At 47.3% G+C, this 27,744-nt stretch overlaps 3 protein-coding genes across 15 annotated transcripts; 2 read left to right on the top strand and 1 right to left on the bottom strand.

The window, feature by feature from the left end:
* Window positions 1–321: 321 nt before the first annotated feature.
* On the bottom strand, window positions 322–17,647 carry BCL2L2 (BCL2 like 2). 4 transcript variants are annotated; one of them, XM_016424422.2, is made up of 4 exons: window positions 17,505–17,647; window positions 4,691–4,775; window positions 3,798–4,237; window positions 322–3,104 (listed from the first exon to the last, which is right to left on the bottom strand). In XM_016424422.2, the coding sequence occupies exons 3-4, from the start codon at window positions 4,227–4,229 to the stop codon at window positions 2,955–2,957; spliced, it is 582 nt and encodes a 193-aa protein (XP_016279908.1). In that variant the 5' UTR covers window positions 4,230–4,237; window positions 4,691–4,775; window positions 17,505–17,647; the 3' UTR covers window positions 322–2,954. The 4 variants fall into 4 exon arrangements, with proteins under 4 accessions (XP_016279908.1, XP_007479886.1, XP_007479885.1 ...); XM_007479824.3 differs by lacking the exon at window positions 17,505–17,647 and adding an exon at window positions 7,996–8,132; XM_007479823.3 differs by lacking the exon at window positions 17,505–17,647 and adding an exon at window positions 5,078–8,000.
* Window positions 8,489–17,164, top strand: PPP1R3E (protein phosphatase 1 regulatory subunit 3E). 6 transcript variants are annotated; one of them, XR_008914851.1, is made up of 4 exons: window positions 8,489–8,920; window positions 9,163–9,624; window positions 11,825–11,974; window positions 17,000–17,164. XR_008914851.1 is itself a non-coding variant. In XM_056810066.1 (3 exons), exons 1-2 carry the CDS (start codon window positions 8,489–8,491, stop codon window positions 9,589–9,591), a joined length of 861 nt encoding a protein of 286 aa, XP_056666044.1. In that variant the 3' UTR covers window positions 9,592–9,624; window positions 11,822–17,164. The 6 variants fall into 6 exon arrangements, 1 of the variants encoding a protein (XP_056666044.1); XR_008914849.1 differs by having other exon boundaries at window positions 9,163–9,686; XR_008914852.1 differs by lacking the exon at window positions 11,825–11,974 and having other exon boundaries at window positions 9,163–9,686.
* A 304-nt stretch (window positions 17,648–17,951) lies between the features above and the next one.
* On the top strand, window positions 17,952–27,178 carry HOMEZ (homeobox and leucine zipper encoding). 5 transcript variants are annotated; one of them, XM_007479820.3, is made up of 2 exons: window positions 17,952–18,128; window positions 25,399–27,178. In XM_007479820.3, exons 1-2 carry the CDS (start codon window positions 18,083–18,085, stop codon window positions 26,988–26,990), a joined length of 1,638 nt encoding a protein of 545 aa, XP_007479882.2. In that variant the 5' UTR covers window positions 17,952–18,082; the 3' UTR covers window positions 26,991–27,178. The 5 variants fall into 5 exon arrangements, with proteins under 5 accessions (XP_007479882.2, XP_056666036.1, XP_001380010.3 ...); XM_056810058.1 differs by lacking the exon at window positions 17,952–18,128 and adding an exon at window positions 19,046–19,789; XM_001379973.5 differs by lacking the exon at window positions 17,952–18,128 and adding an exon at window positions 21,388–21,620.
* The last annotated feature ends 566 nt before the right edge of the window (window positions 27,179–27,744 follow it).

The raw sequence follows: 27,744 nt of genomic DNA, 5'->3' as shown, positions 1-27,744 counted from the left end.
TAAGGGGTAGAGGAGGTGGCAGGGAGGGAGAAGATGAGAGAACTATCCATGGAAAAGGTCAGAACAGCCATATATATATATATATATATTCCTCTCCAGGCCCTTGTTGTCAGAAAAAGATTGGATTAGGTCATATGGATGGAAATCAAGGGTCTACCATATTAATTCTTGATCAGAAATCTCAAGCTTATTCCAAGTACTTCCCACATCCCTCTCACCCTAATTCCTACTCCTAACAAAATCACTGAAAGGTGTTTGAAGTGAGGCCAGTATCCACCCACCCCATCCTTCCAGTTGTAAATGCAGAAGTCACAAACCCTGTTCAGTCCTCATTAAACTTCTGGATTTTATTTTTTAATACGACCATTACATATTACACAAAAATAAAAGTCAAATGAACCCAGTATTTATAAATTATTAAATAAAAATACATGAATATATATTTATATTTATAGAGATTTTTTCTTTTCTTCTAAACTAACCAAATCCGTTCTCGCATTGTTTTCTGACTTGAAAAAGAAAAATAATGTATGTCCTGGCAGAAGTGGGGAGTGGGATAAGCACTCTCAGGACCTAGCTGCCCCACCTCTACTCCTCCCATGGCCTAAGCAAAGCCTCCCACCTGCCCCTATGGGCTCTTGGGAGCAAGAAACACTCCCCTCCAGCCTCTCCACCAAGTTTATCCTTTAGGAAATGGCAATTAAATGTGTTTCCCCCTAATTTTAATGAAATGGACTTAAAAACAGGGAGTCACACTCAGCCTGCTTGGCTAAGAGACAACCCCCAGGAACTGAAAAGCCCCAGATAGAAAAGTCCCTGGTTTTCTGAAGGAAAGATCTTAGGGGCTTCCACCGCCCCCAGAAGGAGTGTCTGGCCAAAACTGCCCACTGTGGTCCCATGCAGCCATGCTTCCAGAGACCAAGTCTGAGCATCCTCTCCTTTAAACAAATGACCCCTGCCTCCACTCAGGAGTAGGAGCCTCATAGCAGTTCATTTTTTTGTCCTTCTGACCATGGTTCCTGAAGCCCCTGTTATTAAAGACCCCAGAAGGGAGCTAACAGGAGCCACAGGTTAGGAGTCTGTGGCAGAGGGTGGGGGAAAGAGCTGCGTCTTAAGGGTAGAGGAGCACAACCTCCAATTGTGAGCTGTTAGCTGGTCTGGGTTTGTCACTGTTAAGTCAGTGTTAACTATCTGTCTCTCTGAACTCACCAACTAAGACTGACTCAGTGCTTTCTGGCTCATAATACCATCTCACCCAGTACAGTCTCAGCAGGATGTCTGTTACCTCCCCTACAAATTCCTCTAAGGAACACAGCTTTCAAAAGCAAAAGTTTGGATTAAACACCTGAGGCCAAGATTGGTCCCACATTCTAGAGCAGCGCAACTAAGTTGCCACATTCTGGGACCAAGTAAAAGTCTCTACCCAGAAGAGCCAACTGTGTTCTAGATGAGCAAGTCAGTGCTCTGGATCACAGGCAGGGTTCTAGAGCACAGCATGTCTGGAGTCAGCATTTAAGAGCAGCAATTTTAGCACCTTGGAAAGTGCAGCAGCAAGGTCTGGCACAGGGCCATGCATCCAGAGGAAGGGAAGAGCTCCTTCCTTTAAAAAAAGTTATTTCTGGATCCATTTGTGGGTTATAGAAATCCAGCATTCTCACACTAAGAGATGCAGACAGTTAACACCCATGCAACCAGCCCGGCTTCAAAGCATACATAAATGTTTCTAGATCATGGTATGCACCCTAGAACCCATACACCTGGCCTTTGATCTAGCAGCAGCAATGCCCACCACATGGAATGGGTTGGCTTCTAGAGTATACCCTACCCCCACCCCTGAGTTCAGAGCTGGGAATGTCCCTCTCAAGGCAAAAAGACTCAGTTTCACTGAGGCTTAGTGTTTAGTACACAGAGCTATGTTCTAGATCAGCATTTTGTGTTCACACTTTCAAAAGGGAAATTTCAGCCCTAATTTAGTGTTTAAATTTGGGTAGAGAGGTCCCAGAGATAGGGAACCTTTCCAGGCACCACTGCGCCCCAGTGGGAAAAGGGGGACAGATGGTAAATAGTGTCCTTCCTTCCCAAAGCTCCTTAGCTCTGCTTTGTCCAGAGCCCTAGAAGGGGCAGCAGCAAGTACTAAAGGCATGGGGAAGGGGCCAGTGAGGGAAATGAGGACAACTACAAAACTGAGCCATCTCAACTAGTACACACAGCCCTCTCCCCCAAACTTTGCTTACTACTTTCTGTAGAACAGCCTCAAAATTCTCAGTCTAGATATAGTGTCCCTACTCCCAACCCCCAGCACTAGGGCAACCCAGGGGGAGATGACTCCTCCTGTTCATTGCTAGGGAAAGTTATTTTTCCTTGAGGAAGAATTCCATCACCACACCAGGTACACAAAGCTCACAAGTGCACACATACACACACAACCAAGCACCCCACTTGTAACACTCACTTCTCACTACAAATTGAGAACCCCAGGGTACCCACAGCCATTCCAAAGAGCCTACAAACTTCTCCCAAAATCTTACCTATCCAATGAAGACTTCACCTCTTGTAGTTTTACTATATTCCCTGGATAAGTCTACCACCCCCTAGGATTACAAATCCCCAATTTCCTAGGGGGGGATCTCTCAGTACTGCTCAATTTATGGATATTGCTCTCTAAAACCCACCCAACCCAGGCCCCAACCCTGGTGTGACTCTCCCTGTCTTATACACACATACATTGACTTTCCAGATGTGTCTTCCAAATTTCCTTGGCTCAACATTCCAAACTCCTGCCTGACATACAGAGTTCACTTGTTCCCTCCCCTATCCCTCCCCACCTCCCCCATTCCATCCCCTTTTATCCCTATCCCCCATTCATCCATCCCACCTCTCCCAAGGGGTTCTCTCCATTCTATCCTACTCTCTCCTTCCCACAGCCACTCTAGACCCAACACTGGGCTGAGTTCTCACTTGCTGGCAAAGAAGGCCCCCACAGTCACCAGAGCCCCCAGTGCTACAGCCCCTGTTAGCACTGTTCGCACTGAGGCCCAGTTCCCCTCCCGCAGACGCCTTGCCTCCTCCAGGGCCCCATCCCCGTACAGAGCCGTGAATTCCGCCTGTGGGAGAGAAGGGAAGTGGGGGAGAGAAAAAGGAAAAGGAAGAAAGGGATGTTAGGAGAGGAGATGGAGAGAAGGGGAGGGGAAGAATTCCAGTTCCATCTATACTGTAGCTGTATCCCATGTCCCAGTTCCAGCCTTGCTTGGTGGCCCTCATAAATACCTTGCTAAAATTCCCTGCCTCATGTGTACCCCATAGCTTTCCTCTTTGGGGAAAAAAAAATAAAAAATCTTCTCAAAACTAACCTCTTTGCAGACTTCTCAAGCTAAAATCACTCTGATCACCAGTCTTGCTCTCACATCCCATCAGGATTTACACTTAAATTTAAACATTATCTTGGACCCCTCTTCCTTGAATATATTCTTTAAACTTTTTCCTGTATTTATTCTGTCTCTCCCTTTAGATTATAAACTCTTTAATGATGGGGACTTACATTTTCCAGGAGTGCACAGAATACTGTATGTACACAGTAGTAACTCCATAAATGTTGATTAAGATTGTATCTCCACCCTGATAGCCTATCTCCACCCAAACCAATGCTCTTCCCCCACACCCTTGATTCACCATGCAACACCAACTGTATTCCCTTCCCATTAGAGACCAGCCTCCCCATCACAACTGTTCCCCCACCCCAAGTGAAGCAAGCTTGTCTGGGGAATGTGCAGTGATAATAGAAGAGGGAAGCCTCTTACCCAGCCCCCACTGCTGTGGATCCAGTCTGCCAGCTGTGTCTCTAGGTAGGTCACCATCCAGTCCTGCACCTGTCCCACCAGTGGCTCCATCTCTTTGTTGACACTCTCTGCACAGAGCGCTGCCCCAAAGACGAAGAATGCCACAAGACGGCCCCAGTTGGGCCCCCCTTGGAAGAGCTCATCTGAGACCTGGGTAAAGCGCTGCTGAGCCGAGCCAGGAGTCACATGCAACTGAGCGGCCAGATCAGAAAATGTGCGTCGAAAGCGGGACTCAAACTCGTCTCCAGCAGCACGCATGGCCCGGTGCAAGGGCTCTGTTGTAGGGCCCTCTCCTGGGCCAGTTCCACAGGCATAGCCCTTCTGCCTCAGCTTGTAACCCACAAAATCTGCCACCAGGGCTCGAGTATCTGGGGCTGAGGCTGGAGTCGCCATCTGGGTGGCTATAAAAGGCAGAGAGAAGAGAATGGGGCATGAGTGATCATCCACTATAGGCTGGGCTTACCCAGGTAGAGCTGAAATGAGTATTTTTCAAGATTGACCAGCCTAGTGTGATATGAGTGATGGGAAACGGGTAGAAAATAAAATAGAGACAATGAGATAATTATGCAGTAATAAGAGATGGAGGTTTAGTACAGTTGGCCATTAAACTAATCAATATTCCAAGTAATAAGTGAAATTTGCTGTTTCTCTCAAGAGTAAATAAGATAGCACCAGCTTTCCTGCTTTTAGGGACTCTGGGGAAAGCTAGGCTGGAATTCTCCCCAAAGCAGAGTGGGAGGAGGAGCCAGATTAATAGATTAATATAGTATACATATAGACTGGAGAAAGGGGTTAAAAATATATTAATGGAGATGAGGGAAACAGAGGGTTAACAAGCAATTGGGGACACTCACCAAGCCTGGGCAGCAGCTCCTAGGACACAGCGCTGGTGGCAGGGAGCCCCCAGCTGAGGCCTTTCATCCTCCCAGCTATGGAGCCCTAAGGGTGGAGGGTAGGGATTACGGTCACTGGCGGGGAGATCGAGATGTAGCCCTAGGACCGGGACCCAGGCCCAGGCCCCCACCCCTCTGCCAGCTGTAGTTACTGACTGAATCCATGTTTAATGACCGTCCTCCTCAGGAAGCCTCGGACAGAGGGGACTCCTGTGGATAACATTCCCAGCACCCCCCCCCCCCCCCGACACACATAGAACCCAGCCCACAGGGCCTGCTCCTGCCCCTCCCTAACCCCCACCCTCAAGCCCGTCTCCACCCCCAGGCCCGCCAGGTTAGGGATCTCACGGGTCAGGCCGCTCCCCAGGCTCTAGGCAGTTTCCTGGTGCAGGAGGTGGGAGGGAGGAAAGGAGGGAGGAGAAAAGAAGAGGGAGGGAGAGAGGGAGTGCCTGGCGCTTGGTGATGATGGGGCTCAGAGATGCGTCCAGAGCAGAGAGGCGGGGCAGGAGAGGAAGAGGGAAAGGAATGGGGGGTGGGGGGGTTGAGAGGGGGGATAACTAAGAAAGCCACAATTGGCCCAAGAGGGGTTAACTAGAGAAAGGAGCAAGACAGAGGCGTGATCCAGAGACAAAGGAAGAGAAGAGCTAGCAGCCTGGGTGACTAGGGTTGGGATGCTGTGTCCTTTCCCCAGAGGATTAAGGAGTAAGGCCCAACCCACGAATTAGCACTAGGGAAACTGAGCTGTGGGGAAAGAGAACACTATTCCATCTGAGGACAATTTAGTGTTTGCCAGATATTCTCTAGGGGCAGTCTGAACTTGCTGAACTTCTTAGCAGAGGGGAACTAGTGATAAAAAAAAGTGAGTAGTCCCCAAACTGCAAATGCCCTGTTGGCCTGGCATCTTAGAAATGTACACATAGTTTGATTTGGGGAAAGTAAATAATAGCTGACTATATATAATATTTTGAAGTTTGCAAAGTGTTTTACAAGAATTATGTATTTTATTGAAGATATGTATACATATAATCACTTGATTCTCACATTAGAGAAGCCAAAAGGTACTACCCCCATTTTGCTGCTCAGCTAGGTAAATTGAATGTCTGGACATTAATAACTTGTATGTATATGGTTTAGTTAGTAGAGATGGCAGAATTTGGACCCAAGACCCTCCTGACACCAAGTCCAGCATTCTTGACACTGAAACACAGGCTTATATTATAGGAAAGGACAAATGAGGCTAAGGAGGCATAGTAACAGTCTTTCTGTTTATCTCTTTTATCCCATGGCCTTTAACGGGGCCCAGAGTCCCAAGGAGGTTGTAAGAAATTGTCACTCCCTCCCCAACCCTTAGAACAACAGTCAAAAAGAAGATTCTCCAGCTGGATTCCATTACCACAGAAAATGTCCAATAAATGTTTGATTTACACTTCCAAAGAATACCTAAGGGTTTATCTTTCAAACACATGCAAAGAAAGATTTAAACCCAAGTGGTGGTGGGGTAATGAAGAGCACATCAAATTCAGTGTCTGGAAGAGGTTTCAAATTTGGCCTCTAATACCTACCAGCTGTGAGACCTTAGGCAATTCCCTTACTCTCAAAGTTACTCCCCAGAATTTATCTAGAAAGTCAAAGAACCAATAGTCAGAGAATCACAGATTAATCTAAATACTAAAGTGTAATTCGTCAGGCTAGATATTCATGGCCCCAGCCATTAAGCAATTTATAATTTATAAAATATGCATATAGTCATTGTTGTGTTAGAGTGCTGGGCCTGGAAGTGGTAGAAACAGTGATCCCAATCCTGCCTCTGACACTAGCTGAGTGACTCCCTCAGTGTATTAGACCCTTATAATCCCATTTAATTTATGCTTAGAAATAAGTAGAACTGATAGTGGATCATAGCTCTGATTATGGGAGTAGAATGGTTAAGTGTTAGCTACTGGAGGAGACAAATAACCTATACCTGGTCCTTGCCCCTACAAAAACTTTTAATTTAATAAGGAACAGATATAGTGAAATACATCTATATAATGCCAGATCAGTATAGTAGAAAGAATGCTAGACCTGGAGTCAGCCTTTATAAGCCTGTTTCCTCATCTATAAAATGTAGATGGAAACCCAAGTCATATCTACCTCACAGGGAAGTTATAAGATCAAATGTGATAGTGTATCCATTGTGCTCTGCAAAACATAAAGTGCTACTATATGCATGCAAGTTATTATAAGCATACTTCTTTATTTCTACTTCCATCCAATCCCTGACAGCTATTTGTGATAGGTGCCTCAGTTCATGAAAAAGCAAGCATTTTCTGTGTGGGCCCAAGGTTCAATCCCTCTGTTTCAGATAAAAACTACTGTCCTCACAAGCCACTTTCATTCTTACACTTCAGTTTTCACATAATTTCCCTAAACCATAGCTGTGCTGAGCATTCAGTCTGCTTTCATCTAGTCTTTATGAGTTCCTATTTTTAAATGTTTAATTGGCTAACCATCAATCAGGTGTTCTTTCTTTCAAGGCCCATCCTCCTATACCAAATGCACTTCGAGGTGTAACCTCTCAACAGATCAGTAGCATCTTAAGCTTCATTTGCACCCCAATTTCTCTGCTCAGGTACTGTGTGTGTTTTCCCCAGGACAAGCCTAGGTACTACCTCCTTCATGAAGACTTCCTGGATATCTATTTCCTAACTAACTCCTTTAATTTCACAGATTCCACTTCTCTTATGCACTTAAATATCATTTAGCTTATTCTTGAAGTTATTTCTTAATATCCCAATATTGGATTCCCAGTTCAAGGGCAAGGTTGTTTATTTATCTGTATCCCCAGAACCTGGAAGAGTGCTTTGCCCATGAGAGATGCTTAATATTACTTGAATTGAAATGAATCTCAGAAATATTTCCAAATCCACAAACGAATTTGGGTAAGATTTATTTTGTTTTTAATTCCATCGGCTTATTTTTTAATAAATAAAAATTGTGATAAGGTCTCCAACTCTGCTTTTAGGGAGGAATACCTCCTCTTCCAAGTATGATATGGGCAGATGGCACAATAGGAGACCCAGTAGAAACGTGAGTCCAGTCACACATCGTAGAGCCAGGGGTGGGGTCCGAGAAGCTTGTTCCAACTCTGTGCCGGAACCGAGCTGTGCTCCCCTCCCCAGCCATCCCGAGGCTTACTTACTCTGCCCCCTACCCAATCCTTCCAGCATCTCACCGCCCACTGGGATGGTTAAGTCAGCTAGGCTGACCCTGCCCAACCTTCTCACCTGAGGACAAGGACGGTGTGGAAGGGGAGGCAGGGGAGAGTGAAGACAAGGACGCTCGATCAAAAAGAGGACGTTTTAACCCTTCCCCGCTGGTGCCCTTCCAGACTTGGGTTAACCCTTGGTGGGCCAGAGAGGCAGCCAGGCTCGCCAAGGATTGGGGCCAGCTTGGGCCTGGGGAGGGCGGAGTCCCCGCCCCCTAGCGCAGCCGGCTGCGGAGACAGATGGGGAGCCACCTGTCAAACGGGCTGTGGCCGCGGGGCGCGGAGGGCGCGGGCAGCCCCGCGGTGAGCGCACGCTCAGAGGTGCCGGCGGCTCCGACTAGAGGACACGGAGGAGCCATGGAGAAGAGGGATGCTGGGAGCTGACGGCGCGCCCGGCCGGCGGAGGTGCAGGGGGCTCCCGCAGGGGAGAACGCGCCGAGACTCGACAGCTGGGGAGGCAGGCCGAGGCGGTGCCGTGCGACGGCTGCCAAACCGGCCAGGGCGGGAGTGCCATGTCTCGGGAAAGGCCCCCACGCACCGACATCCCCCGCAACCTCAGTTTTATCGCGGCGCTGACAGAACGAGCCTACTACCGAAGCCAGCGGCCCAGTCTGGAGGAGGAGCCGCAGCCGGAGGAGGAGGAGCCGGAGCCCCGGGAGGGGGGCGGGGCGCGCCTCCGGCCTCGTTCCCGAGTCCTAGCCGCTGTGCGGGGCCGTCGGGCCCGCTCAGCTCCCGCTGGAGGCGGTGCCCGGGCTCCGCGCAGCCGCAGCCCGGACACCCGCAAGCGAGTGCGCTTCGCCGACGCTTTGGGGCTGGAGCTGGCGGCAGTCCGCCGCTTCAGTCCCGGGGAATTGCCCCGCGTGCCCCGCCACGTGCAAGTCCAGCTGCAGCGCGACGCCCTCAGGCACTTTGGGCCTTGCCCACCCCGCACCCGCAGCCTCCAGGTAGGGGCCTGGATGCCAGCACCCGGAGGGAGGATAGTCGAGCATGTGAAGTGTCGGGAAGCAGCCCATTCCCCTCCGGTCCCCACTTCCTTTTCTGCATGACTCCCTCCCCGGTGGGCTAAGCCTAGGCAAGCCCCGGACTCCCCCAGCGGACAGACCAGTGCAGGCTTCTGATTGGTCCAGTGACTCATTCTGACCCTGTCCTCTCTCTTTTTCTCTTCCCTCTCCCTGTGCCCCCGCAGGAGGCGCGCGCTGCCCTCGAGCCCGCCCGCGAGCCCGGCTTCGCCGCCCGCCTGCAGGCTCAGCGCATATGCCTAGAGCGAGCAGAGGCGGGCCCGCTGGGCGTGGCTGGGAGCGCGCGCGTGCTGGACCTGGCCTACGAGAAGCGCGTGAGCGTGCGCTGGAGCGCGGACGGTTGGCGCAGCCAGCGCGAGGCTCCCGCCACCTACGCAGGCCCGGCTCCGCCCCCTCCGCGTGCGGATCGATTCGCCTTCCGCTTGCCTGCCCCACCAAGCGGGGGTTCCTTGCTCTTCGCCCTTCGCTACCGCGTAACAGGCCTTGAGTTCTGGGACAACAACGGCGGCCGCGACTACGTTCTGCGTGGGGCTGACTCCCCCAGCAGTGGTAGCAGTAGCGACTCGGAACCCCAGGGCTGGATCCACTTTATCTGAGCGTGGAACGGGGAACCCAGGGATCAGGGGAAAGTGCGGAAAACGGCGGGAGAAACCAAAGGAACACGGGGTCGGGGGGAGCCGAGGATGCGGCAGTGAGAATTGTGGGAGAGTGAAGCGTCGCTGGGGGTTGGGGTTGGGGGGAGCACACGCGGGAGAGAAACCTGGAGAGTTAATGTTGAGAGGAGGGTGGATGAATGCAACAGGGACAGGAGAATCTTGAAGAAATCAGTATAGGGGTTGGAGGGCACGGTGTATAAGCTGAAGAAGGATCAGAAGGAGATTTGAGGGAGGGGATGAAGAACTAGGGGGAAGGCTGAGGCACTGTTTTGAACAGATTGAGACAAGTCATTTGTTTTTAAACCTTACCTTCTTAGAATTAGCACATAATTGGTTCCAAAGCAGAAGAGTGGTAAGGGCTAGGCACCGTGGGGGGTTTAAGTAACTTGTAAGGGTCCAACAGCTAGGAAGGATCTGAAGTCAAATTTGAACTCAGGACCTCTGCCTCTAGATCTGGCTTTATATCTACGGAGCCACCCAGCTGCCCCTAGACAGGTCATTTATTGACAGCCAGAAAGGACCTTGGAAATCATCTAGTCTGACTTCATTTTGGAGATGACATCTGAGGCTTTCAGAGTAGAGTCACTTACTTAGGACTCACCAGTATTGTCAATGGCAGATTTGGGATTTGAACCAAAGTCCTCCACAATCAGCATTCTTTACCCTCATATCCCCCTCCCCCCCAGATTAAAAGTTAGGGATCAGAAGGAGCAGCAGAATTGCATGAATGGTACTCACAGTTTGGGGGAAGAGCTCCAGAAGACAAACTCCTTTAGACTCTCAAAGGGAATTTCCTAGACCCCTGGTTAATTTTCTTTGCCAGTCCTCAAACTGGACACTGAATGAGGAAAGATAGAACCTTAGACCTTAAAAGCTTGGCCCCTCTAAATTAAGTGAGGAGGAAGGGCAGACTTGAAAGGACAGGTGAATTAAGGAGGCATCAGAAAGAAGTCAAACTCAAGTGTGGTCACTGCAGTTTTTCCATATGGGGTTATCCTGTTAAGCTCTGCCCTACCTCCCAGTTCTTCCTTTCAAACGATCCCAGGAATCTAGCAATTTCTTTTGGATGTTGTGGTCAAGTATCTGCCTACTGGAGTTTCCAACTTAAAGCAGCCCCGATAAATAACCTTTTCCCTGATTCTTTAGTCTTTGTTAGCTCTGGGAATCAAGAGAGGTAGGCTAGTATCAAACAGTCCCCGGGTAGGCCTCAGAAGAGTCTGGGACATCTAGACCTCATGTGCCAGACTTGCCTTTCTGATGTAGTTTGTAAAGTTATCAAAATACAGTTTATACATCTCCTTTTCAGGGGGAAGAATAGATAGAGAGGATAATTATCTTCATTTTATAGCAGAATACATTAAAATAGGAAAAGGGGGGGCCATATGTTCACAGTAAAAGTCCAACCTGGGTAATATTTTTCCCCCTTTAACTATGTAAAACTTGTTTTTCCATCTCTAAAAATGAGAGGGTTGAATTAGATTAGCTTTTAAGTATACTGGTATTTCTAAAGGATGCTTTAATATAATGAGAGCCCAGCTTAGTGTTTTGGCTTTAAAGATTTGGCCTCTGTGAGTGGCTCTCTGCAATGCCTGGACTAGGTATGCTAGAATAATGGAACTAGCCAAGAACATGTAGACTCCAAAAGGCCTCTTAGTCACCTCCCCCAAAGAACCCTTTGCCCCTCACTAGCCACTTGATGTCTTTATAATGCATTCAGGGAGCCCTTTTCTCCTGAAGCTGGGTTTTCTGGAATGTCTTAAGAGGAACATTATCCCCAAGAGGAAATATACTGCTCAGAAGCTCCAGGCACTAAGTGACTGACTACAGATTATCATTCCTTAATAAGAAAGAAAGGGAAAACATTTTATATCCGTTAGCTTACAATAACAAAGTATTCTGAAGGGAAAGTGCAGAATATAGAAAACTGATGCCCAGTGCAAAGGAAGAGCTCATCTCCATCTTACCCATTCATGATGTCTCCTGAACAAGTGACTCTTCACAGGGGAGTTTCCCCTGCCTGCTCTTCTTTTGTTGGCTTTTGTCTTCCTTAACTTTTTGCTTCTTTTCCTTGTTTTTAATTTCTCTTCTTTCTCTCTTCCCTTTCTCTCCTTGCCCCTTCCCCTTTTCCTCACCCTATCCATCTCTTTTCCGCTTTTCCTTCTTCCTCCAGAAGGAATGAAGAGCTTCCTTGCTGTTCTCCCAGACTGAGCCATTTGCCCTCTTCTGGCCTCAGATTCCCTCTTGGAAGTCTTCCAGAGGAGAGGTGGGAAGAAGGCAAACAGCAGTTTCTTCTTGGTGACCCAGATGAACTTTGTTTCCCCAGGTAATCAGTTTTTTCCCTCTCCACTTTCTTTGGGTTCTTTGAATTGGGGGGAATTTATTGACTCTTATCTCTTCTAGCCTTCTATATTAGAAAGGAGGGATTAGGAATTCTGATCAGATTAGAGACTATCATAACTCTTTTGGTCTCTAGCCAAACCCTATACCCCTGAGTAGAGTTCAAAGAAATAACATACTTAAAGAAACTCAATACATACAGCCACCTCCAATTAACAATACAATATAACAGATCAGTGAAAAACACTATATAGGGGAGTGGGGGACAGAAAAGGGGAAAAGACATAGTCAATAAGGGTTAGACACATTTGAAGCAATTTCTCATATTCTATGGTCTCAGGTTCTGATTTCCCGAATTGCTGCTCTTTTGTATTGTCTCCACAAATTTGGCTTGAAGAGGTTGAAGGATTGGTGGAGGAAGGGAAGTTATGATGGTACCATACCTCATGAACCTCAGCTCCTACTTCCTCTCAATCATGATTAATAAGGCTTGTATAATGTTAGCAAGTGTGTTGCTGGTATGTATAAGAGATCCCAGGTCCCTGCCTTGATGCCTATATTCCAATATCAACCTCCCTAACTTCCCAGGAAAGGTTCCTCCAACCCCCTGCCTGGAAGTCTCTAGACTTCTGTCTCTCCAAGGCCTTAATTTTGCAAGGGTTTGCAAGTTTCCAAGGAATATTCCTATAAATACACCAAGTATTTTTCTTTGTGGTTGGGTCAGAAGCTGTGCCTATGGAAAGTTGAAGGAGAGGGCAGCTACTAGAAGCTTAAGGCCCCTTTGGAAATCTTACTGCAGATGAATGGGTAAGGTCCTGAGCTCTCTCTTACAAGCAATTTCAACTCTAGCTCAAGTGCTGTGAAACTCAGTGACAGTCTCATTGTGCCTGTCAGTGACCCATATCATTTAGAATCCTAGGAATTTGAGTAGTTTATCTCCCATGCCTCCTTAAAACACACAACCACAATACAAGTAGTCATAAGCGGAATTGATGACTTGGTGTTTCACCTTACTAGACTAGTCTAACATTTGTATGTGTCCTATTCATTTTTGAAAAGAGCATGACGTGGACCCCAGTGCTTTGAAGCTCTCTGGGGGAGCTCCCTATGTAGAGGTCACCTCTGGGTAATGCTGTTCTCAGCCTGACCACTGTTCCTAGATCAAACTCATTTTCTCCTCCCCAAAATCCAACACACACACACACACACACACACCCACCCTCCCCCACTTCCCTACAATACACATCCCTTAAAGGAGCACCAGGGATTCTATATCTACTTCTGCCAACCAGAAAATGTTTATAATGTATACATGTGCCTCCCACACACACACTTTACAAAGCTTTCCTTCCTACCTCATCTTTAACAAAATGACAGCCTGACTATACCCAAAGAGAAGCTAACTTACCTTTCTCTGGGCTAGCCCAAACTATCTTGAGATAGAAGATATTTCAGTGAAGAGGAAAAAAGAAGGTAGCTGGGGCTAAGTTATTTCTCTAAACATTAATAATATGCTAACTATTAAATAAAAAATGCCAAGCAACAGAAATTACTACCATGTGAGTGAAAGGGCATACATTCACCCTTGAATAAGAGGCTATAATCTTGGGGGAAAGAAATATGAGATGGTTGGAAAGGGGGTTCTCCGTATAATTGAACTCTGTCGCTTAAATTGTAATCCAACCTATCTGGACTCCATTTTACCCCTGAGTTATAAATTTTGCCTTTCCATGCCACCCTCACAAGAGGCAGTAATATCCATTATCACTGGTTCACAGAATCAAAGTGTGTTAAAGCTAAAAGTAACTGAGAATATCTAGTCCTACAGACATGGGTCTAGATATTTAGTAACTAACCTACTCATGGTCACTCAGATAAGCTAATGAGCTATAACCTGAATCCTCTGACTCCCAATTCTATAATCTTCATATGTCACTCCCTAGGACTAGAGTAAAAAGGACTTTCTCCTGAAAATGCCACCAAAAATACTTTCTCATTCAACAGACCATTAGCTTTTCAGCAAAAATAAAGTAAATCAGACATGTCTCTCAAAACCCCTTCTTTAATCAACAGTTTTCAACATTTCCTTCCTACGGCTTCTAACATTTCAGGTTAGTTCAACAAACTATTAAGCATCAGAAATGTGCAGGGGGGAAATTCAGATGATATAGGGTCCCTCCTAGCACATATGGAATTTAGTCTGGAGTATGATACAGAAAATCCTGTGAATCATTAGAGAGATGTGCAGCTTGGAATGTGAGGGAAGTTAATTGCCACCTGAGATTGGGGGGACCTGAGAAGGCTTTCTGAAGGAGGTGGCATTTCATTGGGCTTTAGGGGATACATAGGAATTCAGTGGGTATAAAGGATCATGGGATTGGAAAAGAATGACAGGGAACTGAGAATAAAGGTCTCCTGATAGTTGAGTATGGGAGATAGCAAACAAGCAACCCACTTTGCCTGGAATATAACATGTAGAGGGAGAAGTTAAGCAAGAAGGAAGCCTTTGGACAATTCTGAACAGAAAATGGCATGACTAGATCAATGCATAATGAAGATGTATCTGGCTATGGGGGGCAGAAAGACCTGTTAAAATTTTATGAAGGCAGGTGATGCTACAGAAGTAGAATTATTGGTAATTGATGAGCTGTGAGGGGTGAGGGAGAAGAGTTGTAAAAAAATATCCAAATTTTTGAACAGGGACAAATGGTGGCAGAAAGAGTTGTCAGAAGGAGTGAATTTTGATGGAAAGACTTTTGGAACATGTGAAATTTGGGCACAGTGGACAGAGAAGTGAGTTTGCACTTGATGCCTCAATCTCAGGAGGGTCAGGGCTGGGAACAGATCTGGAATTCTTTTATGTAAAGATAATGGTTTAAATATTAGGAAGGAGAGAGACAATTGCAAAGGGAAGGAGTAGCCAGGTAGCACAGTGTATAGAATGCCAGGCTAGGAGTTGAGAGAATTTGGGTTCATGTGGCCTCAGATACTTAATAGGTGTGTGGCCCTGGGCAAGTCACTTTCAATTGCTTAGCCATTGCCACTCTTCTGTCATAGAACTGATATTAGTAAGACAGAAGAAGGTTTAAAAAAATAATTGTAAAGAGAGGCAGTGTAACAGAGAACACTGAGAATCACTTCCCTTAAGGTGTCAGGATGGAGAGAAATGGATCTTTCCCACTGAAATTCTGTAATTAAGTAAGCCATTAGAGAGGAGGAGAATCAGGATACTGTGCTGTCTTTAAACAAGCCAAAAAAAAAGGTATCCAGGTGGGTAGGGCAGCAGCCTGGAGAAGTCAAGGAGTATGAAGGTTCTCACAATAGAAAATAAGATAAACTGAGGTAATCAAGTTCTAAACATGTTCCCTTTATTAGCAAAGCTAGTTGCCAACAAAAGAGGTCAATGGCTCTCCAGTAGCCAAAGATCCCCTCAGTTAAGGAAAATAGGATCTTTTATAGTGATTAACAAGATGACAACAAAATGTGGAGCAATATAGGTATGCCTTCTGATTGGCTAGACTTTTCCATGAGGAGGTAAGATGAGTAACCTCAGCTCTTCCAGACCCTCACATCGATAAGGGAGGAAATGAGTACTTAGGTGATGACACAAATTTGTAGGTGATGGGAGTTGCTACTGCAGTTTAGATTGCTGAAGTTGACCTTTAGGCAAGTTCTCTGCAATGAGGGTGGGGAGTGAAGTTACTAGAGTGGGGATACAAGCCTTGACTTGCCCAATTCCCCGGGGGTTACCCCAGTACACTTATCAGAGGTAAGGGATTTAGTCTCACACAGTCGAGGAAAATATTAAATCTATATTGGCTTGATTAAGTCTTAACAATTATAGAATTAAAAATCAATTTTAAATTTCCCATGACTAAAAAATGGCAATTTGGTCTGGCATTACGGAAGTCATTGGTAACCTCTGACAGACCATTTTCAGTTGAGTTGTGTGGGATATAAAGACACAAAAGGGCTGAGGGCAAATGGTTTGTATGGAAATACATCAGATATAAATAATATTTTGATAAAGATTGGTAGTGAACCAGAGGAATGCCTTTAGAGAGGATTTAAGGAAAAATTTTTAAATATCACAGAATGAGAAGACTATTATAATGAATTATAAGGATGTTTTTTCATCTGGATTGGTAGGAGTTGCCAAGAGGAATAAAATCATAGATCCACCAGAATATTGGCAGTGAAAGAAAAGAGGTCCAAGGAGTTGATAGTTGGATTTAGTAGAAGAGTTAAGGAACAAAAGGTTTGAGGGAAAAGGCTGAAGATGGACATGATTTTAGTCTCACGAAAGAAGCAGTGACCTACCTCTAAGAGTCCTGAGAATCAAATGAAATAATATTTGTAAAGTACTTAGCACTATGCATGGTACATAGTAGGTGCTATAGAATTATTTATAACTTTGCCCCTCTGAACCCTATTATTATATTATTAGGGTTTTAGTTTAATTTGAAGAAAGGTGCAGGAGTGGTTCGATTATGCCATTTTTCTTGAACCATTACTAATAACTATTATCAAGATAAAAGAGCAAAGGCTAGGTAGATGATGTTAGATGACTTGCCTAGATTCATTAAGCTAGGAAGTGCCTGAAGCCAAATTTGAACCACCCTCCCCACCACCCCCAAAGGAACAATGGAGATAAAGGTTGAAGGGATATTTGTGTTAGGGTACAGGGTTGGTACAATTATTGTTATAAAGCCCTGGAAGAAGCTGGGATAATACAAGAAATGGGGATGAAGGATCAAGGGCAGCTAAAAAGATCAGCCTTTGCAGGTAGTTAGGGATACTAGAGATTTCCTATGAATGGGAGATGAGTCCATTCAACAAATGGAATCCCTTTGGATGACCTCCTTTCTCTCAGTGAAGCAAGAGACTGTTATCTGCTTTAAAAGATCTGATGGTCTGAGAAGAAGAAAAAGTTTAGAACATCCACAATTGCACATTAGATAATTGTTAAGAAGCAGTCATATGAACTGATGAATTTTTCCTCTGCCCCCAGCCCGTAGCCTCCATTTTAGTGGAGATGATAATGAGCAGTGAAGTTGCCAGAAGACTCTGAATCCACCAGATTCTATCAGCAGCATATGGGAGGACATATAAATCGACTGAATGTACACTTGCATCCTCACCATGCCCTCACAACCAATAAAATTGTGTACCTTCAGTTCTAGTATATATATTCCTAAACTATATTCTCTAATCTTGCACCTGACTCTGGACCACTAGTCTGAACACAGTGTCCTTCCCTTCTCTTCTGGATATAAAAATTATTTTTCTAACAAAAAATAAGAGTTAAAATGGAATCTCTGAATCACCTGCATATGAGATGTCTTCTGGGCCTCAGAGAGGGGAAGATAATGGAAGTGGGCAAGTAGGCTTTCCCTTTGTCATAGATGGGATAGCACCCTTCTCCCCAGCTAGCTTCCTCCGGACCTGACAGATGATTTGTGAAGCTGGAACCGGAAAAGGCAGAAGAAGGTTGAGGTTTTTAGTAGGACACTTACCTTGGTGGTTTTTCAGGATCTTCCAGGACAGTGGAAAAAGCCAATAGTGAAGGTTTCTGGCTCCTTTACATACAACACCAACTTGTGGTACAGGTACCCACTTGGAGAAAGAGCTCAATATAATTCTTTTTTAAAGTAGTCCCCCAAGTCTTGAACTAGTTAGAGGAAAGGTTCCCTAAGGGTTACATCCTTTAGTTCCAATAGTCATATGGGGAGAGCAAAGCATATATTCTCATAACCAAAGGCAGCTAGGAAATAGAGGGAGAGTAAGAAAAAGGATGGTGAAGAAAAGCCTCTCTGCCCAGTCCAGATCAGGATACAAAGTAGATTCAGAATAAAGGGAGAAAATGACCCCCCACTTTGAAAGGATAAAACCCCCTTCTTCTTGCTCCTTCCACCCACCCCCATATTGGTGGTGGTACAGTCTGACTAGGTTTAAGTGCTAGAATCTCCCTACCCCTGGAAGGCCCTGGACCAAGAGTAATCAAGTGCCTCCTAGTTGCATCATAATGAATGAGCTGTGATGTCACTACAGCATGTCCCCTCCCTCCAACAAGGTGGTGTAAGTAAAGTCTGATATGCTGAAGGATAAACTCAACATGAGGAGCAGAGACTCAAGGAGAGGTGAGTGGGGATTGCCTCATGATACCCCATCCTCCTGGGCTCTCCAGCACACTCAGGCCACCTCTTCCCACCCACCTCTACCCCTCAATACACACACACATCACTGGATCCCTGCAAGCTTCCTCTGCATATTTTGCTATTTCCAGTCCTCCATTCTAAAAATTATAAGCATCTTTTAGCTTCCACTAACTCTGTCCCTTCCTGCAATAGCAGAGAACATACTTGGTGGTCAGTAGGATCTGACCACACTCAAATGCGGAATGCATGATCCAAAAAAGCCCTAGAGAATTGGTCAAGGTGAAGGTGAGGGGAAAACCACCCTTGCTCCCATAGTCACCTCTAGCCATAGGAAGAGTGGTTTTCTTTTGCTACAGAAAACCCTTTACTGCTTCAGTTCATCCATTCCCTCTGGTGCCCCCACTTTCTATCCCCTCTCCTATGGGCAATGATTTTAAAAAGAACAGAGGAACCTTTGTACTATGTGACCCTGGGCAAGTCACTTAAGCCTGTTTGCCTCAGTTTCCTCATCTGTAAAATAAGATGGAGAAGAAAAAGGCAAACCACTGGAATCTTTGTCAAGAAAATCCCAAATGGAGTCCCCAGAATGTGACTGAATAACATTCCCTTGCCCCACCTCCATCCCTCTTACTTGATCTTTCCAGAGCTAGCCCTCCCATTCTGCCTCAAGAGGACAAGGTAGCTTGAGTTATGATAGATTCAGAATCAGTTCAGGCTCAGTCTTTATGAAATAACCCCCTACCCCCAAACTTCAATGCCCTGGGGTGGTTCATATAGGTTACCTAGGGCTAATTAGGGCTGTGGAAAATTCTCACAGTCAGTTAAATTTTTCATCCTCTGGCCTGGTTTTATAGCCACAATGGTGATGTTTGCTGGTCAATCCATGTTTGTTTCATTTAGATCCTATCCTCTAGGTCAGTGGAAGATGTCGTGCATAGCACACTCTCTGGGCATGTGGCTGCCCTCCCCCAACTCCCAGAATTCCTTATTAGAAAGGCAGAGGGCCTCTGGTGGAGCTGCTGCTCCTTTCCCCCTCTCCACTGTCTGATGACATTTTTTTTCACATCACCCATCTCTATGCCCAGCAGCCCAGTGGGAACACTTTTTCTTCCATCACTGCATCTAGGTTGTAAGACCACAGACTTAAAGCTGGAAGGGAAATTTAAAGGATATTCTAGTACAACCCCTTCATTTTTTTTTTTACAGATAAGGAAACTGAAGCCCTGAGTGATTTGCTCAAGGCCTTGTAACTCCAGAGGCCCTTTCCACCCTCTCCTGGAACTTGAGGGTTATAAACTACTGAATCTCCAACTTTACCAGACACACAAGCATGCATAACTTTAGCAAATTCTCTGGGCTTCCCTCCTAATTAGGAGTGACCCTGGCCCTCACCTGAGGGGTGGAAAGTTTCTAGGTCTCTTTTTAGATTCATTTTGGAAGGCTGTGTCCCTAAAAGAATGATGCCAAATTTTAGTCTAAAGGATAGCTATGGAGCATATGTTGATTGGCTGGCAGTAGAGAGAAAACTGAATCAGGATTGCATATAGTTATATTGTTTCAAGGTTCTGAAACAGGATGAATGGTCAAAAAACAGACCCAACAGCACTACAATTTTGAACAGTTCCCTACAATCAAGAAATCTGGTAAACAGAATGGCTCTAGACCCTGAAGTAGACTAGTAGAACCTAAAGTAAAAAGCTAGAGGTCTCCCTTGTGAGGGAAGAATTGAGGCCTGTTCTATGAGCAAAACATTTTACCTCTCTGAGGCTATTACCTACTTTCTAAAACAGGAATATTATTACCCTTACTAACTACTTAGCAAAGTGGTTATGAGGAAAATCCTATAGAAAAGAGAATAAGTGTACTGTGAAAAGGACCCAAATGGCAAGGGATTAAAAACTGTAGGGTTCCATAATTTGGGCAAAGGGCAAACGGGACAACTGAGTAACAGCTTCCTGGGTTCATGGAGTCCTTTCAAGTCAACACGAATTTTCCACTATGTGGCTTTGTACTAAACACTGGAGGGGGATACAAGTTAAAGAAAAAAATCAGTCCCTGCTCTCAAGGAGCTCACAGTCTGATGAGTCTTGGGGAGGGAGTCCAATGGGAGAGAACATATGCAAATAACTATGTACAAACAAACAAGTTCCATTCAGGATAAATTGGAGATAATCACTATCACTGAGAAAAGGCACACTAGCAGGGGGTCTGGAAAAGTTTCTTGGAGAAGACAGGATTTTAGATGGAACTCTGAAGGAAGCTATGTCTGGGAAGACTTAGGGAAAACCTGAAAAGCCCTGCAAATGATGCATCTTGACCTAGTGGATTTGAAAGGCCGAACCCCTGGGCAGGAAGGTCTGAGTTCAAGTGTTGTCTGGGCCACCTTCTGTAGGTTTCATGACTGACCTAATCAATGTCCCCAGGTGACCCGAAGACCTATATCAGTATTGGTAAATTCCTGAATGGGTGCACCTATCACCTGAGTAGACACAGGTTTTCAGAACTTCATGTTCAAGTGTGTGCAAAGCCAGTCCAGAGGTTCAGCGGTTTCTACATTCTCAGGGGAGAAGCCTGGCGGCTAGTGGCACATTGGATAGAGTGTTGAGCCTGGAGTCAGGGAGACCTAAATTCAAATGTGACCACAGACACTAGCCAAATCCCTTAACCTCGTTTGCCACTGTTTCCTCATCTGTAAAATGAGCTGGAGAAGGAAATAGCAAACGAAGAGTGGGATGACGACTCAACAACGAAAAGGGGAGAGGCCAACCAAACACTCAATTCTTTCCCTTGCCCGCCCTCAATGTGTCTTTCCCAAGCCCGGGGTCCCTGGAGCGGCGTTTGGTCGGGGCTTTCTTTTTTAGTTGCTTGAAGGTAGTGTTGCTAAAGCGATGAGTACTGGGCTCTGCAAGCCACGTGGGTAGCGGGAGGCGGAGCTATGTGGCATCCCGGGCCTGGAGTAGGAATGGGAGGAAGCGGGGGTTGGGGGGGGTGGGTGGGAAAACCTCGGCCGCCTTGGGGTCGGAGGGGTGCGTTTCCCCAGCACCCTGGGCCCGTGGAACTGCTTCCCGGAGCCGCTGGTAACCAATAGCTCGCCACGGCGGAGCACCACAGACAGCCAATAGCGGGCGGGGCAGAGCTCCTTGCCCCCAATGGCGCGCCCCTGCCGGTTTCTACCACAGCCGCCAGCCTAGCTCCGCCAATCGAGGCTCGCGACCAACCCGGCCCCGCCTAGTCCTGCCCTGCCCACCTCCCTTGGCCCCGCCCCGCCCCCAACACCCCTGCTCCGGCCGGTCTCGGCAAGCACTGCCGGCGCATTCCGGGGACTGAACCCGGCCCTCCCGGCCCTCTACGCTGGCAGGCCCCGTGCTGGCTCCGGGCACTCGGTCAGTCACTCTGGAGGCTCCTGCCCCTGTTCCCTCCCTCTCCCTCGGTCCATGGTGCGAGGCTGGGAGCCGCCGCCCGGGCTGGACCGCGGTGAGTGACCACCCCCACCCCCACCCTACCGAGTGCGGGACCTCCCCCACCCAGTCCCGAGGCGAGGTAGACGGGGTCCCGAAATAGGAATCCCCGCGGGGGCGCTGCCGCCCGGCCCGGGACGCTGTACTTGCTGCCTGGGGTGTCGGGGGCTGTGCGGCTGTCGCGGGCTGGGAAGCTGGGCCCCCGCCGCCTGGGGCTACTGGAGGCTTGAGACCTGCTCCAGGCGCTGTCCGGAAAGCAGCAACTTTCCTTCCCCTTCTGCGCTTTGTTGGTTTTGTTGTTGTTTTCAGCTCAGCTGTGAAATGGAGGGGAAAGTAAACTCCCCCACCCCGTCCCCGAGCCTGACCGCCAGAAATACGAGGCGGGGGCCGGGAGGCCCGAGCAGCGCTCTCCCCTGCACAAACACTTCCACCTGGGCCTCCCCCCCGGGGGCTGGGCTTGGGCCGTTCGTGTTGGGAATGGGAGGGATGGAGGAAATCAGAGGCATCCCACTTGGAGTTCTCTCAGTCCCACGCCCTAAAAGCCACGGTACAGCCCCACCGAAACAACTGCCACTCTTTAAAGTCGCTTGAAGTTTTCCCAAACTTCGAGGGGGAGCCGCCGAATCTGGTCTCAAGTGGTCCACTTGCAGTCCCAGGATCCTGAAAACCTTTCTCCAACTTCTTAGAGAAAGTATGCACCCAAAGCACCGACCCGAACCCAGTGGAGGTTTGGCGCACCCCTCCCCCCATTTGACTAGGCACAACCCCCTTTGCCGTCTTCAAATCCTGTTGGTTCCCTTTTCCATCCTTCAGCCCCACACCCCCACACACCCCACCCCACTCCGCCACACACACCCCATATGCTTATCTCTAAAGGTCAGTGCCACCATTTCCTTTACTCAGTTTGAATAGTTTAGATTCTTGGGAGCCCCAAATCCTATGGTCAGAAATTACCCCAGACCTTGCTGCTACTGAGTGAAACTGCGGTCTTTGGCCGGAGTACCCACCTTCCACCTTTAGGCTCTGGATCAAATTGGGGTACCAGGATTCCCCGCCCTGCTCTGGACGCCACCCTCCTTGTGGGGAAAAAACCTGGGCTGGACTCTAATCTGCCTCCCTCTTGGTGGCGGTTCTAACTATTCCGTTCCCCCTCATCCCCGGACTAAAGCAGTTTTGTCTCCTGAGCTTTGTCTTTACTTAGGTGAGAGGAATGCCCTGGGGGCGGGGAGAGGTAAGAGAAAGTAAGAAAGTAAGAAAAGAAGCTGAATTGATTGTTTTAACCGGAACTTGGAAAAGTTGGAAGGAAGGGTACCTTAAACATAAAAAATATTGAAGATGCAGTCGGGACTCCCTAGCCAGACCTTCAAACCTTAATTCCAAACTGGACCTAGAAAGCCTTGTCGTGCCTTCCATGCTCCTTCTTGTTTGGTTGTTTTTTCATGAATCAGCCCCTGGATCTAGTTAGTGGTTTTCTCCTCTTTCCAAACCAAATTCTTCTAGGGAGTTATCAGCCAATATGATGCATTTTTTCATACCAGAATCTGTAATATTTTGGATAAGTTTCAGTTCTTAGGCCCAAGGATTCCACTGGGGTATTGGTGGTCATATGAGCATAATTTCCTTTTGTGCCACCTCTAACTTCCCTGGCCACATCTTTATCTGAGCTGAGCGAGGTAGGAGCTTCTGTTCGAGAGTTAATACCCCTCGCATTTATGTTGCACTTTCAAGTTTGCAAAGCCCTTTTACATGCATTACAGAATTTGGCTTCTACAGTAATACCATTTATTATCCCCATTTTTAGAGTCGGAGGAGCCCTAGGGTCTTACAAATCCCATTCAAGTGCCTGAGGCATTCTTCAAATCCAGGTGTTCTTCTCTTGAAGTCAAGCAGTCTAGCTGCTCTGAACCGTAACAGGGAAGAAGGGTAACTGACCCTTAGATATTTGGGTCTTTCACCTTTGAAAACATCCTTTAACTTTGCCCTTTTACCCCACCTTCCCCCAATATGTGCAAAGATATGTTTCTTGTCTCTAAACCATCCCATAAAGCTGAGAAAATGAAATGAAACTCTCCTGACTCCACCTAATCTTCATCTAACCCTTGTACTCTCCTCAGAATTCATTAGGCATTTTCCTCATTTGTCTTAAGATCATAGAAAAGTAGATTTAGAACTAGAAGGGTCTTGAGAGCCACTTGTCAACAACTTCCCCTCCTCCGTTTTACAGTGGAGAAAACTGAGGCTCACTTCTATCAGTGAGCATTTGAGACAGATTTGAATGCTGGTCTTCTGACTCTAGAGCCAGTGTGGATTCAGCTGTGTGACACTCAATGATATTCTAGAGGGATAGGCCTCACCTCTGAGCAGTAATATTCCAGGCCAGGAAGTAATTTTTCATAGAGCTGGAGGGGAGGCGGTGGACTGACTCGATGGTAACAGTGCCGTCTTGTATTTTGGTATCATTTTACAGTTTATCAAGCACTTTCACATTCATTATCCCATTTGGTCATCACAACACCTACCCACAGCCTAGTGAGGTAAGGAAGGGAGCTATCCTTATTTCATCTATAAAGAAGCTTGGTCCTGGAAGAGAGTAAATGACTTGACCAATATCACAGGGCAAGGGAAATCAGATCTGACACTCAAATCCATTGTTCTTCACACTATACCTCAATAGTCTCAGCTAAGAGGGATGAGTAATGGAAGCACACAGTAGCAAGCTATTGGGAGCTGGGGTTATGATTCAAAGTATTGAGATGTTTGGGAACGTGAAAACGGGGCACCTCCGAGGACTGCCCTGTTGTTGGCTTTCTTATTCATTCTTCCCCGCCCCCACTCTACATTTCCTGGAGATGCTTTCAAGCTCTTCCCCATCTAGGGCGGACTAGAAGCTGCCCTGTAGTGCCTGCCAGCTTCCATGTTCAGAGGACCACTGGGCAGAGGAGGAGATGGGAGCAGTCCTTCTGCACTGTGTTGGGATCCCTAGGGCCTGGCTGAGCTGATGGAGGAGACAAAGACAAGAGGAGGGGGTGGGGAAAGGGTTAACCTTTGTTCAGAGGCTGACAGTGCTGGAGAGAATCCTCCCTCCCTCCTCCACCTCCACGTGACCTACTGTGTGTGTGTGTGTGTGTGTGTGTGTGTGTGTGTGTGTGTGTGTATCTATCCCTGGTAGGAGTGAACAATCCCATATTTGCCATAGAAGAGCAAAAAGAGAAGCCTCCAGGGCTGGGTTTAAGAAGGTAACTTCTTGTTTGTCTTACCTCACCTGGGGGCATGGAGGGAACTTTCTTCCCCTTCTCCTTCCCTTAGGATCCCTACTCTCAAATCACAAAGGGCTCACTGCAGGGATTGGGGAAGGGGGAAGAGTCTAACGCTGGCAGAGCTCCTTCCCCATCTTCAAAGCCAGGACCCACTGCAGAGCTCCCTGTCAAGGTATCATTGAAGCCCTAGGGAGGGGTAGAAAGGTCACCGACTGTGCTGTCCCTCACTGAAAGTAAACGGTCTGTCCTGGTCAAAGTTTTCTATGCCCTGTCCAACAGTTTGTAACATGAATGTTAAAGTGCCTATTTCTTTTGAAAGAGCTCTTGACAGACCATTTACGTCCCACTAGACTCGCTGGGTGCAATGTGCAGGGCTCCTGAAGGAAATCTGAATAGGGACAAGATAGGAGCTATAAGGCTGCCCACATGGCCATCTCCTCCCTCATATTACCGCACAGATTTTGATGGTAGAAGCCAGGGAAGGTGAGAGGAAGGTAAGAGAACCTGGTGGTTAAATGATTTCTCCTGTTGTTACAGCCATCTCAGAAGGGCACAAGTCAGAAATCACCATGCCTCCCAACAAAGAGGCCAACAGCTTTGCCAGCCCCCCGCCAGGGCTCATCTGCCTCCCTCCTATCTCAGAGGAGCTACAGCTCGTATGGACCCAGGCTGCCCAGACCAGTGAGCTAGATGGCAACGAGCACTTGTTACGGACTTTCAGCTACTTTCCCTACCCCAGCCTAGCAGACATTGCTCTGCTCTGCCTTCGTTATGGACTGCAGATGGAGAAAGTTAAGACCTGGTTTATGGCCCAGCGCCTACGCTGTGGCATCAGCTGGTCATCAGAAGAGATTGAGGAGACTCGGGCCAGGGTTGTCTACAACCGGGACCAACTCCACTTCAAATCCCTTCTTTCTCTTACTCATCATGCAGGGCGACCCCCTGAGGATGTTCCCACCCCAGGGCCACACCCAGACTCAGCTGGTACCCACATTGGCCCTCTGACACTTAGTGAGACCCATCAGGTGAAACGATTGAAGATGGAGCCTGAAGAGGCCTCCTCACTATCCCTGGGCCACCATAAGGCCAAGGAACCCCTAGTTGTACCTGGCAGTGGGGCCTTCCCCCATCAAGCTGGTTTTTGGCAGGAACTACAAAGTGGTCTCTCCAAGGAGCTAGTAAGCAGAGGCCCTGACCATCAACCACATGGCCTGGGAACTACTGCCTGGGACCCTTCTACAGGCTTCCATCTGCCACATACCCGGGACAGGCCCTCACCTATTACATTGCTCACTAATAGTTGCAAGCAAGAGCCAGCGTCCATCATGCCTCCTTCTTCCTCTACCTCTTCTTCTTTCCGAGTAATGGCTAATGGAGCCCCTGCCTCCTCTAAACCCCTTCAGTCACTGGGATGTGTTCCTCAGCCACCCTCCCCCAATGAACAGGCACTCCCTCCTCATTTGGAGCCAGCTTGGCCCCAGGGTCTACAACATAGCCCAGGGCCAGGCAGAGTTGCTTCTGTAGAGTACTACTTCCCAGATATGCAGCGCCAACGTAAGACCAAGCGAAAGACCAAAGAACAACTGGCCATTCTAAAGTCCTTCTTTTTACAGTGTCAATGGGCTCGTCGTGAGGATTACTGTAAACTGGAACAGATCACTGGCCTGCCCAGGCCTGAGATTATCCAATGGTTTGGTGACACCCGATATGCCCTGAAGCATGGACAACTGAAGTGGTTTCGGGATAATGCAGTGCCTGGTCCTCCCAATTACCAGGAACCTGCTACCCCTTCTCCACAGTCCCTAGCCCGGCCCTTGCAAGAATGGGCTGAGATGCCACCACCACCCCTCCCTCCCCCTCCCCCAGACACAAGTCCACTGGAGCGGTACTGGACAGCTCACCAGCAGCTACGAGAAGATGACCTCCCTAGGCTGAGTTTAGAGTCAGGGTTGAGCACCCAGCAAGTGTTAGACTGGTTCTACTCTCGATCACCTGAGCCAGCAGAGGTGGTAGTTTGTCTGGATGAAGAAGAGGAAGAAGAAGAGGAAGAAGACCTTCCAGAAGAGGATGGGGGTGAGGAAGAAGAGGAAGAAGAAGAGGAAGAGGATGAAGTGATCATACAAGATTAAGTGGGGGATTAGGGAGGGGATGTTGTTATTAGAAGATGAACCAACTTAGTGACTGTTTAAACAAACAAAACCCACATTTTTCTTACCTTGTTGGCAAAGAACTTAAAGGTTGTGTGTTTGGTATGGGGAAGGTGGGGACATGGGCAAAAAGTAAAGGTCTTGGGGGTGGGGAGACAGGAAACCAGAAATATGGCTTTGTTGTCTTTAATCATTCCTTTACTGAAGGAGAGCTAAGAATTTGACCCAAACTACCTTGGATTGCCATGGGAATCTAGATTGATCTCTGTCTCTGTCTCTCTCTCCCTCCTTCCCTCTCTCCTTCCCTTTCTTCCTTCTTCCCTCTCTGCTTCTCTCAATTCTTAAAGGCCATAATGAGCCATATAAGGATAATGAAAGAAAGTAAAAGGGTTCTGATTGAAGTTCAATAGGAACTCTGTATGGTTCAGTGCATCTTGCCATTTCTAATACTTTCCCTTAGTGTAAGGGTCAAAGCTGCCTTACTGTCTTCCTTCTGAATGCATATCCAAGGTACTATGTAGTTTAGAACCTTGGCCTGTCCTCATTCTCTCTAATTTACCTCAGATCTTACACCATTCTAACTACTTATGCCCACTCAGCAGCAAATGCCCTACTTCTAATCTTAATTTTTGACTTTACTAACTTTGAAATAACTATCCTGCCCCTTGTCATCTTCTAGGATCATGCCTTGTCCATACTCTCCCCATGTCATATCACTTTTCCCAGAAAGCACAAA

This window comes from Monodelphis domestica, chromosome 1, assembly GCF_027887165.1.
Source record: "Monodelphis domestica isolate mMonDom1 chromosome 1, mMonDom1.pri, whole genome shotgun sequence".
Classification (NCBI taxonomy): domain Eukaryota; kingdom Metazoa; phylum Chordata; class Mammalia; order Didelphimorphia; family Didelphidae; genus Monodelphis; species Monodelphis domestica.
Note: the sequence above shows the minus strand (reverse complement) of the source record. Positions and strands in the feature narration are given on the sequence as shown.